This window comes from Guillardia theta (assembly GCF_000315625.1).
Source record: "Guillardia theta CCMP2712 unplaced genomic scaffold GUITHscaffold_16, whole genome shotgun sequence".
Taxonomy (NCBI): domain Eukaryota; class Cryptophyceae; order Pyrenomonadales; family Geminigeraceae; genus Guillardia; species Guillardia theta.
Window position 1 is genome coordinate 296,646 of NW_005434658.1, and position 12,500 is coordinate 309,145.

At 52.7% G+C, this 12,500-nt stretch overlaps 7 protein-coding genes across 8 annotated transcripts in view; 3 read left to right on the plus strand and 4 right to left on the minus strand.

Annotated features, from left to right (window-relative positions):
• The window catches only part of GUITHDRAFT_104267 (hypothetical protein), a gene marked incomplete at both ends in the record, with an annotated part of 1,842 nt that extends 903 nt beyond the window's left edge, over window positions 1-939 (plus strand). The window contains one exon of the mRNA XM_005836795.1: window positions 175-939. Within this exon, the coding sequence (XP_005836852.1) occupies window positions 175-939 (765 nt within the window). The remainder of the gene's footprint in view (window positions 1-174) is intronic.
• A 160-nt stretch (window positions 940-1,099) lies between these two features.
• On the minus strand, window positions 1,100-2,401 carry GUITHDRAFT_67343 (hypothetical protein; the record flags this gene model as incomplete). The annotated part of the gene is made up of 1 exon (XM_005836796.1): window positions 1,100-2,401. One exon carries the CDS (start codon window positions 2,399-2,401, stop codon window positions 1,100-1,102), a length of 1,302 nt encoding a protein of 433 aa, XP_005836853.1.
• A 2,060-nt stretch (window positions 2,402-4,461) lies between these two features.
• GUITHDRAFT_151319 (hypothetical protein) lies at window positions 4,462-5,737 on the minus strand. Its single transcript, XM_005836797.1, has 9 exons — window positions 5,483-5,737; window positions 5,348-5,425; window positions 5,206-5,293; window positions 5,124-5,158; window positions 5,010-5,056; window positions 4,840-4,953; window positions 4,741-4,789; window positions 4,646-4,674; window positions 4,462-4,581 (listed from the first exon to the last, which is right to left on the minus strand). The coding sequence occupies exons 1-9, from the start codon at window positions 5,684-5,686 to the stop codon at window positions 4,551-4,553; spliced, it is 675 nt and encodes a 224-aa protein (XP_005836854.1). The 5' UTR covers window positions 5,687-5,737; the 3' UTR covers window positions 4,462-4,550.
• Window positions 5,738-7,626: 1,889 nt separating this feature from the next.
• GUITHDRAFT_104270 (hypothetical protein) lies at window positions 7,627-8,099 on the plus strand (the record flags this gene model as incomplete). Its single annotated transcript, XM_005836798.1, has 3 exons — window positions 7,627-7,631; window positions 7,728-7,904; window positions 7,982-8,099. 3 exons carry the CDS (start codon window positions 7,627-7,629, stop codon window positions 8,097-8,099), a joined length of 300 nt encoding a protein of 99 aa, XP_005836855.1.
• A 150-nt stretch (window positions 8,100-8,249) lies between these two features.
• GUITHDRAFT_104271 lies at window positions 8,250-10,269 on the minus strand (the record flags this gene model as incomplete). Of its 2 annotated transcripts, XM_005837012.1 has the most annotated exons (10): window positions 8,250-8,382; window positions 8,433-8,576; window positions 8,625-8,666; window positions 8,727-8,791; window positions 8,952-9,007; window positions 9,061-9,106; window positions 9,154-9,231; window positions 9,291-9,381; window positions 9,437-9,489; window positions 9,607-10,269. In XM_005837012.1, the coding sequence occupies 10 exons, from the start codon at window positions 10,267-10,269 to the stop codon at window positions 8,250-8,252; spliced, it is 1,371 nt and encodes a 456-aa protein (XP_005837069.1). The 2 variants fall into 2 exon arrangements, with proteins under 2 accessions (XP_005837069.1, XP_005837070.1); XM_005837013.1 differs by lacking the exons at window positions 8,250-8,382; window positions 8,433-8,576; window positions 8,625-8,666; ... (3 more) ...; window positions 9,154-9,231; window positions 9,291-9,381 and having other exon boundaries at window positions 9,433-9,555; window positions 9,661-9,843.
• A 257-nt stretch (window positions 10,270-10,526) lies between these two features.
• Window positions 10,527-12,001, plus strand: GUITHDRAFT_161960 (hypothetical protein; the record flags this gene model as incomplete). Its single annotated transcript, XM_005836799.1, has 5 exons — window positions 10,527-10,577; window positions 11,139-11,188; window positions 11,237-11,296; window positions 11,350-11,551; window positions 11,767-12,001. Coding segments are annotated over 5 exons (566 nt in total), but the record flags the coding sequence as incomplete, so codon positions are not given.
• A 192-nt stretch (window positions 12,002-12,193) lies between these two features.
• The window catches only part of GUITHDRAFT_104274 (hypothetical protein), a gene marked incomplete at both ends in the record, with an annotated part of 3,747 nt that continues 3,440 nt past the window's right edge, over window positions 12,194-12,500 (minus strand). The window contains 2 exons of the mRNA XM_005836800.1: window positions 12,194-12,227; window positions 12,271-12,343. Of these exons, the coding sequence (XP_005836857.1) occupies window positions 12,194-12,227; window positions 12,271-12,343 (107 nt within the window). The remainder of the gene's footprint in view (window positions 12,228-12,270; window positions 12,344-12,500) is intronic.

Sequence of the window (12,500 nt, forward strand, 5' to 3'; positions counted from 1 at the left end):
CTCTCCACCTCTCTCTTCGACCTCGTCTCCTCCCTCCTCCCTCCTCCTCCTCCTCACCCACCCTCCTTCACCCTTTCACCTTCCCGCCATTACCCCGACCATCCCAACCCCAACCAGATGCGGCTGCTCGTAAATTCAATCCGTGGGTGCGCCATGTCGCTACTGCGCCGCCAGCTCGCGCTCGCCATTGTCATGCTCAGCCTCAGGCTCGCTGGCGCCTTCATGCCTCCTGCTTTCGGAGCTTCTGCATGCCTGCATGCCAGGGCTGCTCGCTTCCAGACCCAGAGGAGGACGAGGTTGCGAGGGCAAGCGAGCCATGTTGAGATGTCGAGGGAGGGAGCTGTGCATTTCATCAACCTCAGCAACGGGCTGGAGGCGCTTCCCATGCTGAATGGCGTCCCAGTCGCGTTCACGCGTATCCAGAGCTCGCACTGTGAGTCCAGGAACTTCAACGGCATCGTCAACGGCCTCGACAACACGCTCCTGCTCTACCTCGCCCTCGGTCAAACCTGTTACATCCACGACTATGGCAGCAGGAACAAGAAGCGCAAGGCGCCGAGAGCCATCTGGTATGGCGTGACCTTCATCCGCTATGCTCTCCACAAGGTCTGGGAGCTGCCCGGGGAGCCAGACAAGCCGATGCTGCGGGGCCACAACGTGGCGGCCGACTTCGACTACGCTATCAACAACCTGGACAAGGGAGCGAAAAAGAGGCTCAAGTACTTTCAGAGTTACGTGCAGACACAAGAGATCAAGTTGCTCGGAGTGGTTGGACCCACCGACATCGACGGCCGGAGAGACTTGCATGTCGAGCTGGCCATGGAGTACGCATGCGGCAACGGCAGCCTCGTCCAGGATCTTGACTTCATGCCATGGCAGGGGAGCGACAGTCTGGAGATCTTCGACACGAAGCTAGGCTTCAAGCTAGAAGACGAGTGAGGTGGCAGGGGAGCAGTGCGCAAGTGTTCATCTAATTTCTCTTTATTTATAACTGACCTTGGTATTCCACATTTCCATTGAATGTACAGACTTGTTATGCGCGTTAACTTGACAAATTCATGTTGTGTATGGTACATCGTGTCGCTCTGCCGCTGTGGTATCATTTGTTTGTTTGCGATGCCTGGTCCACTTTGTCCGCTCTCGGGGTTTTCGCTGCGGGGGCATCGGATGCCCCGTCGCTCTTGTCACCTTTGCTAGCCCGTGCCAGAGGCTCGTGGCCCTGAAGGAAAGGATGGCGCATCGCTTCCTTGGGCGTGATCCTCGCGTTCGGGTCGAATGTCAACATCTTGAGGATGAGGTCTTCGAACATACTGTACATGGCTTCCTGCTCCGCCGAATATGGCGGAGGGGAGGGTTTCCTGATGATTTGCTTGAAGTCTCGAGTTGCTCGTTCCAAAACCTTGGAATCAACCACGATGTAGTACCTGGACTCGTCGAACTTGAAGCAAGACTTGACCTTTGACTTGGCCCCGGCGTTCTTGACCATCTCCATCGGAGGCATCCCGAGGACGTCACAAATCTTGTACATCTGTTCCGCTTCGTTCTTCCCGTTGAAAAGAGGTTGCCCAGTATGCATCTCCACCAGAATGCACCCCAAGCTCCACATGTCGATCGGGTAGCTGTAAGGATGGCACAGCAGCACCTCAGGAGATCTGTAGAAGCGAGATTGGATGTAGGTGAACGGCTGTCGTTTGGAGCTGCAAGAGCTTCCAAAGTCAATCACCTTGACTCTGTGGTCATCGTGTCGGACAAGCATGACATTCTCAGGTTTCAAGTCACAATGGATCACGTCCAGGTCAGGGTGCCGCAAACAGTCAAGGGTTTTCACCAAGTGCTTCGCAAATTTGGACACCAGCTGCAGCGAGACTCCCTTGTACTTGGAGTACTTGAGGAGATCATACAGCGTGAAGGGCAGCAGCTCAAAGACCAGACAACAATGGTTCCTATGAACGAAGTCGTCGGTCAACTTCACGACATTTGCATAGTCCACCCAATCAATTGAGATCCCATTCTGAATCACTGAGTTCATCCCCCGTAATTTCTTCAAGAGAGCAATTTCACTTTTCGCCTGCTCGTGCCAGTGGCGATGATTCTTGGTTATCTTGATTGCGACATGTTGCTTGTTCCGATTGCTTTCCATGGTATCAATAGCATATACAACTTGACCGAAAGATCCTTTTCCCAACAGAGGAGACGATCCGTTTGACCTTGTAACAATTTTGTATCGATTGTTAATCACATCCCCAGGTCTGATAATGTAATCCCCATTCTCATCGTCATATCCATCATTGTGTCTTCGATCCTGTTTTGCATAATACTTTTCATTGATCCCCTGATACGTATCCAAGAGCTTGACAGTCAGGAGGAGCAGGGGGTTGTTTGGTCTGGTTCGAAAAACCATCTGTGTTGCCGGGCTTTCCCCATCCTTCATCATTGTATTCTGAGCAACTTCGTTGCTTTCACTCCCTTCCGGGTCTGGAAACCACGGACATGGTCAAAGAATGCGCGCAAGATGGAAAACCAATGTACCTATTCTATGTGAACTGCTTGCTTCCGTATCCTGCATGGTTGAATCGCCGTCTGGATGCTCCTGGTAATCGTCATGAAATGAGCTCCATAAGATATGAAATCGAGGTTTGCACCTTGTGCAGTTCGACATGCATCGCATTGGGAGGATTTTCTACTGAGTTGCTTCCACGCATATTCTCATCTTCAGACGCTGCAGCGATCACCATCTCGATGTCATCGGGATGCGGGAGCGATTGAGCGCTTGTCCTGCGCAAACATCAAACCAAGATGTTTTGGATTGTGATGACGGAACCTTTCATCTGATTGGACTCCATCTTTCTGTTTCTTCTTTGAAGAGCGAGTATTGTATCCTGATTTCACACTGTCGGACATTATCTTATTTTCTACTCCTGTATTCATATCTCTGTCAGTGCACTGATCTACACCGCATCATCAATCAAACCTGCACAGAAGGCGAAAAGACACTAGCTGAACTACAACATCTGCTTGAGGAAACATCGTTTGCAGATGGAAAAATGGTGCCCCTTTGCGAGTTCTGCGGACATCCCGGCAACGATATGAATGCAGCGTCCAGTCACAACCTGCAAATCAAGAAAACATTCAAAACCGCTTTCGTCATACATATGTTTGAAACGTATCTAACAAGATCTGAGTCACAAGAATGATTCATAACATTCTATTCGTCCACTCCTGGCGAATCCTGGCTATTTCTACAATCAAATAGACTCCTTGCTGTGTGATCGGCGATTTACAAAGGTGTTACAACAACTATCACATTACTTTCTTTCCTCTCACATCGGAGCCCATTGATACTTGTTTGAACTCGATACGATTAACATTTCATTCTCACGCATCGTCTTCTGCGTTGTTTTCCACAATCATCGTTGTCTTCAATTCAAAATTTCAACTGGTGACCAGGAAACTCCTCCCTACACCTCCTCAGCTATGTTCGTCCTCATACTCCCTACGAGCAAGTCCCCGTGCCCTCATTGCAGTCTACCTTCTCTTCCTTCTTCTTTGCATCCACATCATCTCTGACCCTTCCTCCTGCATCTGCATTGCCTGGAGCGTGTTTCTGCCGCCATGCCCACCGTTAAAAGCTCATACTCTCACCGTTCAGATTCACTACCCCACCCTGCATCAATTCATCCCACCCCCACAGGCTTATCTTGACAGTGGACCCCCATAATTACCAAAAGTACCCCACCATTGCTATGGAAGGCTCCGTCGAACTTACTACCCCCACCTCCAACTAAAACGGTACCTCAGGTTGCCTGAGTCGTGTGGCAACGACCATCCTGGCCCCGGACCCCCCCTACATTCTTGACCCCTTCCTTTCAGGCTCTTTTCCGGTCCGAACCAGGGGTACGTGGTCTCTCAGCGCACCACTTGCCCTTCGGCCATTTGAATCTGGGCCTTGTCGCCACTCAAATTCAAGTTCTGCGCGGCTGACCGCCGGGGGGGGCCGGGCCGCCCGGCGGCCCGGGCCCGGCATTTGACGGAGTACAAGTTCAGTGTTAGACTTGTACTATGCCAAAGTAATGCAGATATCATATCGACCTGGGCTGCAACCGTGAAGACAGTTCGGAAAGTTCAAGTTTTGCTCCGAACTTAAAAAAGAAGACCCGGAGTTTAATGCACACGAAACAAGGATTCACTGAGTTGAGGAGCACATGAGAGCCTCGGATAGACTGTATAAGGCTAGAACTCATATGAAACCCGAGTGGCAACTTCTGAGCAAGACGGCTAGGAAGGCCTCCTCTTCGTCAAACGTACTACATTGCCGCCAGAGTTTTGTTAACTCGGCGCTGTCTGACTGGCATGCGATCACTCGGCGGATCCATCAGCATTGCGCGCGACCGGCGGCTGTGCCGTGTCTGCGTGTGAGCAGCTGATGGGGATAGTTGAGTTTCAAGTTTCAGTATCAGCATTCCGATAATTCTTCAATATGCGTCTGTTAACTTGTGACGGCACTCAAGATAGCTAAATTGTCGCTAGTCGCTGTAGCTGGCAATCACTTGCTACGAGTGCGACGCTGAACTATCTGCTGCGCTGCAGGAAGATACGGGACAGTCACCGCAGTATACTGTCGTTAGAATCATGATACTCAGCTTACATGTTCTGCTTCGACTCCCAGGCTGCCTCCTGGAGCGATATTTCAGTGGTGTCCGATGATCAGTACAACCAAGGCAGCATTTGAGGGCTCACAACCTTCGACTTGAGCTTCCGATGGAATTCGTCCGCGTCCATTGAGAGAGAGCTTGCAGTCAATGTATCGTCAGAGGCTGGAAAGAATAAGGTACAGTTCACCTTGCAGTCAAGTTGTCGATGAAAGTCACAGCTGTTTGCAGTTGAACCAAGAAGTACTGGCGCTCGCCGCCGAAGCGTTTTGGATTCCTGAAGTGCGAGATGTATTCCAGCATACTGCGAGCAAGGATAGTACACAAGGTCAGCTTGAGCTGCTCGAGATGGGGCATCACCTGTATACATTCCGTGGCTGAGCCTTGAGGACGCAGATGATGAAGATCTGAAGGTTGAATGACGACAGCCATACAAGGAACGCACAAGGGGAGGAAACAAGTCATCGGCATTACCGGCAAGAACTCGTCCGCTGAAGCAGCTGATCCACCTGCAGGACACGTCAAGGTGTGGAAGAGCCATCTAAGATAGACTGACCCGTCAAGATGGCTGTCTCATTCAGCATCCGGAAAATCATCCTCGCAGACTGATACACACACTCAAGCATTTCTTGTGGAGATTGTACCTGGGCATACAAACATCAACGGCATCAAAACAGCACTGAGTGAGAAACAATTACCTTGAGCAATTGGCAAATCATTTGTCTGGCAAAAATCAACGCTGGATGTGTATAATGGCACTTGCGTATGTCAAGGTGCTGAAAAATCGAACCGAACAATCAGATGCAAGTTGAACGGCAAAGTGAAAAACACACCCAAGGTTGTACAAATTGCAGGCACCACATCTTCTTCCGCAACCTTTCATCTTTTTCCTTCCAATCTTTGCTCATGTTCTTCAAAATTGTGGGATAGACCCTTGCGTCTCTCAAGATCATCGTTTCAAGCGCATCGATAGCATCAGCCAAATCATCCTCATCTAGTCCACTCCATAGCTTGTTGGTCTTAATTGGATTCTCCATAGCACCAAGAAAGCTATGAACTAAGTTGTAATCTCCAATCTTGGGATTCTTCAACAGGAAAGCCGTCAGGAACGAAAGTACCATCTCCTTCAGGGGAATGGCAGCTTCGTCCTCGAACTTCGACTTGAACTCATTGAATTTCGGTGCGAGATCCATGTCACTCACATTGCACATGTGCCAGTTGTTACAGCCTGACGCCCCATCGAGGATGGTCGCCATCGTGTCCCTTCGGCGGTCCTCTCCTGGCCTGGCCATCCAAAGGGGAGGTCCAAAGGCGTCGAGCCGTTCGATCCTGTCGCGAACAGATGAGATCTGGCTTTTGAGGGATGCAACCCGGTCTGTCTTCTCTTCGATCTTCGCTATCAAGGTTCCATGCTCCTGCTGAAGGCTGCTGACTAGCTTCCCCCGCTCGCTCATCATGTGCTGCAGCTCCACGATCTCATCCTGTTGACTCTGCACTTTCGACTCGAGACCGAGCAGACGGTGACTTCCTGCTCCTCCTGCCTTGGCGCTGCCAGAATCAGCGGGAAAGTCATGGTTCATGAGTGGTGACACAGCAGCAGAGGGGAATATCCTGAGCGAAGATGTCAACCACTCTCCCTCGTGGGGAGACCCTGGGGACGTGCCGTTTCCTTCTTCGTTCCTGTCACCTTGCTCTAGCAGCGGCGCACTGGACGCTTGCAAGACATTGGACAAGCTGTTCGAAACGTCACTCAGAAGCTCCTTCGGGGATGAGAGACCCTTGTTCGCCAACTGCTTCTTCAGATCCGAGACTTGACTCAGCAAGTGCGCCTTCTCTCTATGTGCCTTGTCATGCAGACCATCCAGCCGGGACTTGAGGTACCTCTCACGCTGCTGAGTGTCTGACTGTAGCGATTTCAGCGCATTCTTTAGCACCTCCAGCTCAAAGCCCCCGTCGTCCATGCACACTTCTCAAGAAAGCAGCAGGAAAGGCGAGCCAGAAGCGTTCCGAGCCTGCATGTGGCGGCTCTCGGTCGATCTGCGAGCGCCTAGCTCTGTTTATCATCCTCACGATGATGCTTCTTGAGCCATCGCCTGCTCCTATCCTCACGCATCGCCTCGGCCGCTGCTGTTCTCTCAAGTCCCCATGACGGCGACGTTGCCTGTCCCTCGTCCCCTCACATACCGTTTGAAATTCAGTCAACTCAGTCAGCCAGTAGTATTATATACTACTGAGTAGTCACGCCGCCGGTCACCGGGTAGTACTCAGTGACTAGTCAACTTGACCGGCCCGGTATCTTCAGCAAGAAGCCGCTGAGCAAGGTGTAGCCTGTGTGTGTTGGGTGATAGTAACGTGCGGCGGAGCCCCACTGGAAACATAACTAGTAACCGTGCCAGATTCCCACCTTCCCGCCGCCGATCCGATCTGTGACCGACTCCGGGCCCGGCGGGGCCCCTGCCCGACTCCGCGCGAGCCTCAGTGAACCGTGACTGAGTCACCGCCCGGCCGTGAGCGCCCGGCCGCCGCGTGACACTGTCATGCAGTGCCTGGGCCAACTTTACTCAAAGTTAAGTTAAAAATGCAGTACGAGGATTGAATCAGGAGAGTTGACTCGGACGGACACGGCCGCGGCGAGAAGACCGTCGGAAAAGCCTGTGACAGTGAGAACAGCCCCAACCGTCCGGGAGTCCCGCATCCGAGTGCTTTTAAGCTTCCGGATGCCGCACGTGCCGCTGCCCTCGACGCCGGGCGTCACCGCCGGTCCCGGGCCGGGCCGCCCCCCCGCAGTCACGGTGCCAGAGCTGACCGCCGCGGCGGGCCCGCTCAGAGACTCAAGGTTCACTGAAATCTATTTCTGGCAGCCGCAATGACTGCTGGCGGTGGCTGACAACTTGGCAAGGACGTGTAGTACTGGCATGAAGCCGCTGAGACAAGTGACCCAGTGGCCAGTGCCATGTAGCCTGGCATTAGGGAACAGATGAGGTGCAGATCGCTCAGTGAATCGTTAGATGGAAGGAGTGAATGATTATTTGGGTCAATGTCTGGACACTCACGGTAAACTGACATGGTTGTCCGCAGAATGTTCTCCGAAATTCGTTCGTTCCAGGAGCTGTCAGCATTGACTTTCAGCATTCCGACCCCTTCCGGCGGTGCCGCTAAATCTCACTTTGGACCTCACTCATGGTACCGCCCATGGGCTGGATCGCAAGGCGATGGTTACATTGCCTATGACAACCAGCTCTACTGGGATCATGGGTGAGTGCGTTGCTATCCTTGCTGATCACTGGCTTGATCGCATATGCGTCCATCTGAGCTGACATGGGCCATGACAGGTTCGACTACTCCAACAGCATGTACAGCGATCCCACCGCCCATCAGGACATTGCGCCCAACAGGGATGTGCGCGGCTTCGTCGGCACTGATCAATATCCATACAACGGGATGTACTAAGATGCTAACCAATCTGAGCCCGCATGGAGGATGAGAGATTTTGAGTGAATCGTAGTAGTTTCAGAGTGTTGCGGACTGGTATGACGACATGTTCGCAAGATATCACACAGTGTGTGCTTGAGGCAAACCGGGGGTTGAAGCTTAAATCCACTAACGCCAGTCTCTCTTGTGCAAGTCCATCTTCCCAGACAGCAGCCACTTTGGCTTCCAGTTGTGGATGGTACGGTCCCCCTCTCCCATCTGTGAGTAGAACCTGGAGTTCCTGAAGGAATAGACGAAAGACCTGGGGCAATCTCGTTCAGCGAGGCTACCAAGTCAGCCACCTCCGAGTACCTGTCCTTCAACCTCTGCGCAGCAGCTCGTTTCTGGATGCTCTTGAACCCATCGGGGGCGATTCCAGTGTACAGGAGACTGGCTACCCCCTCTCTCACCCCCAGCCTGTTCCTCATTGACCAGGTAGCCGTGTAACCAGCAGTGCTGTAGGGAAGGGTGAGGAAGAAGTATGAGAAGCGCTCGGAAGCAAACCTGTGAGCCTTGATGCCCTTTCCCAACCTGTCGGGATCATGCCTGTGCTCAAATACTTCAGTTTCAGGCCAGGATTGCTCGAAGTTTAGGCGTGCTTCCTACTTCAGGATCGATCTGTCTTTCCAGTCTTCCATGGCCCCTCCAAATGGGGCACGATAACTTTTCTCCTGAAGCTCAACCCAATGCTAATATGCGAGTTAATGGAAGCAGACGAGTTGTGGAAAGGCGAAATTCCAGATTTCTACCTTGAGTAGGGATCCTCTCCTTTCTTTCTCCTAGAGATGAAAAGCAGTCAGCTGTGAAGAGAAATCTTCCTCCATCAACAACCTCCGCTATCGTCCTTCTCGTCTGCTTGAGATATTCAAGCCCTCCGATTCTTTCTCCTGCAGACAGAAAGTATGGTCAAGTCATGCATTTCACACTCCCACCTATCCACCAGTTGCTTTTATCTTTCGCTCCATGTACATTTCTTTACGCGGAACCTGCCCATCCATCATACACAGCAATAGATCGATATCTTCCTGGTCACGTGTAGTTTGTCGGCATCATTCACTGCATACGCGCTGGCGATGAGGTTTTTCCTAGCCATCTCCAATCTGGTTCCGTGCTGTGTCGAGGAAGTCAGTTGGTTACAGCAGTGGTCCCTGCAGTCTGAAACTTGACCACCTTAGCTATGTACTTGATCTTGTGATATTTGTTCTTGTGAATGTTTGTATATCGAATCTCGAATCTAACGCCCTTCCCTCCTTTCTCTTGACTGCAGGGATTGTCAAGTCTCAGTCATCGTGATTTCAAGACTGCGGATCGTTCACCTCGCCTTGGAGAAGTCCACTGATACTGGCCGCACGATATCTTTCAGCTCTATCTTGCAAATGAATTTTTTCGTCAGATATCTGATGTATCTCGTCGAGAATGCTTCGGACAGGAACAACTGATTCTCATTTTAGTCTTTCAACGCAAATCATCAGCCTCCACGACAAACCTTTCGAGACCAAACTCGCTTCTTCTTCATCTGGGTAGGTTTGTATGCAAGGACAATGACATCGTGACCATCCACCTTAACTTCAATCGCATCATCATAGTTGTGCAGCTTCCCATTGTATTTGATCCTTTGCTTGAGATACGTTGCCAAGTCAGTGGCGTTGAACAAGCCATGTGCGATCGCAAGAGTGCAGTTCACGCTCGCTCGTTTAAGAACAGGAGCGTCAGGAGATCGCATTTTCTTCTTCAGGGATACTTGTGTACCACCCTCGGTCGTGCTCCTCCTTGCTGACTTGGGCCGCTCCTTTACGATCTTGTTGGCGTGAATGTGGTACTTCTTCAACTCTTCATAGTCATCCACCACCAGCTTGTCGTGTTTCACAGGTTTGGGTTCCCCCAGCACCAGCTGAGAAAGCCTGGATTCAAACTGCATCTTCGACTTCACCCTGTCCTCGTCCTCCTCGTGGTCAAGCTCCATAGCTGCGGTCTGCTTCCCAAACTGCTGCTTGAAGCTCTGGCTTTGCCCTCCTCTCAGCCGCAGCAAAAAGTTCAACCGGGAGCGGGGCCCTCGGTCACTTGCGATGCCACTCGCCGTGTGTGTCGTTGAGAGCAGAGGCGCGAGGAGGAACAGGAGGAACGGTCGGAACTGGCTTAGCGGGGCCATTGTTGGATGACCTGTGTTCGTCGCTGATGGGACGAGGTGTCTGTATCCTTCACCCAAGGACTCAGATCTCTGAGCTCTCAGTTGCACCCTCTCTTCACCATCCTCCTCTCCTCCCTGCTCCTCGCGCACGAACGGCTCCTGTGCATGGTTACCTTAGCGGAGCTACCCCACCCCACCTCACTCTACCACCCATACCCCCATTTTTCCTTTCGAAAGACCCCTTGTGGAAGATATACACCCCACCACCACCATACCTAAGATGATAGGTCTCCTCATGGCAGCTCGCGTACTCATCGTTCCCGGCAATGGTGGAGACTTTCCTCGTCCTCGTCCTCGTCCTCGTCCTTGTCCTTGTAGTTGTCCTGCTCCTCGTTCTCCTCTTCGTCCTCGTCGTCCTTATAGTTGTCCTGCTCCTCGTTCTCCTCGTCGTCCTCGTCCTCGTCGTCGTCGTCGTCGTCGTCCTCGTCCTCCTCGTCCTCCTCGTCCTCCTCCTTGTCCTTTTGTTTGTCCTCCTCCTCTTCCTTCTCCCTGTCCTCCCCCTCCTCGTCGTCATTATTATCCTCGTCCTCCTGGTCATGAACATCCCCATCCCCATTCTCGTCCTCGTCCTCGTTGTTCTCCTCCTTGTCCTCCTCGTTCTCCCCGTCTTCCTCGTCCTGCTCATCCTCACCCTCCTCCTGCCTGTCCCTGTCCCTGTCATAGTTCATTCCCCATATCTGTCATGCCTACCGCAGGTTTGCTCTTCCCCTTTAGTCTCTTCCTGTCTTTTCTTCTTGCACAACAAAATGCAACTCAACCGCTGTTCCAGCACACGATCCTATCCCAGACTCGATGCCTCCTCTCCTGTCCTACATCTCACGACCCTACAGGCTGTACACCGATAGCTTCCTGCAACTGGTACAAGTGGCTGCATGACGAGGTCGGTTACTACATGCTTCTCGTGCAAGACGGTCTGACCTGCGTCCAGCTGGAGAAGTCAGGAGTGTCATGTGCCATGAAGGACATGCCTGATCCCTTCGAAGCCAAGGCAACGCAGCAGGAGGGTAGCAGGTGGTGGGCTGACTCAATGGCCACGAGCAGGAGAGAATCTGGTTGCCCTTCATGAAGAACGAGCTGGGGGCAGACGAGAACAGCATCATAGTCGGCCACAGTTCAGGGGCCGAGGCAGCCATGCGGTTCATCGAGGAGCACAGGGTGAGGGGAGTCGTGCTAGTCGCCGCATGCCACACAGACCTCGGGCTTCCTTCCGAGGCGATCAGCGGGTATTACAACAGACCCTGGAGTGAGTCGATAGCGTTGAGCTTGTTGTTTGCTAACTCCTCCTCCTCCTCTCTCTCTTTTCCTCCCTCCCTCCCTTCCCCCCTCCCCCATTCGCCCCCTTTTCCTACACCTTCTCTCTCTCTTTCTCTCTCTCCCCTCCCCCCATCTCCTTCGTTTCGCTACTGTCTCCTCCTGTCCTCATTCCTCTCCTTCTCCCTCCCTCCCTCCCTCCCTCAGATTGGCAGCAGATGCGCGACAATGTCAAGTTCGCGTCCCAGTTTGCAGATCAGCAGGACCCGTTCATCCCCTACGGAGAAGCACAGCACGTGCACGAGAACCTCAAGACAGAGCTCCTGTCGAGCAATCGGGGCGATCACTTCATGGTCAACAAGTTTCCCGAGCTGTTGCAGCATGTGCTGAGCAAGGCCAGGGAGGGGTGAGGACGGAGATGTAGTTTACAAGCGAGGGAGGGTAAACGCTCACCCTCCTCCTTAGGAGCCTTGGGGAGTTTTGTGAATGAAGGGAAGAGCGAGGAAGGGAGGACAGCGGAGGGGATGGAGGGTCTGAGGGAGGGATGGAGGGGATGAGGGGGTAAGGGAGGGATGGAGGGGATGGGATGGATGGATGGATGGAGCGGTAAGGGAGGGGTACGGAGGTGAGAAGGTCAGGTCGCCATGCTCAGCTGCTCTGAGGTGAACCTGCGAGACTCGTCATGAAGCGTCGCTACGGAAACAGCTTCACATGTCTCTTCTAGGGACGAGCGTCCCCTTGACCGTCATCATCGCATCCCGTGCGGCTGACGTTCCGTCCAGTCCTGGGAGGCACCAGAGACCTCACGATACAAGTAGAGGAGGAGAGGAGGAAGGGCAGGAGAGAGGTAGGGGGTCAGGGAGGGCGGGGGGCAGGTGGAGGAGAAAGAGGGAAGCGGAAAAGCGAGGACGGTAGTTGTGAAGAAGGAGGAGGAGAGAGAA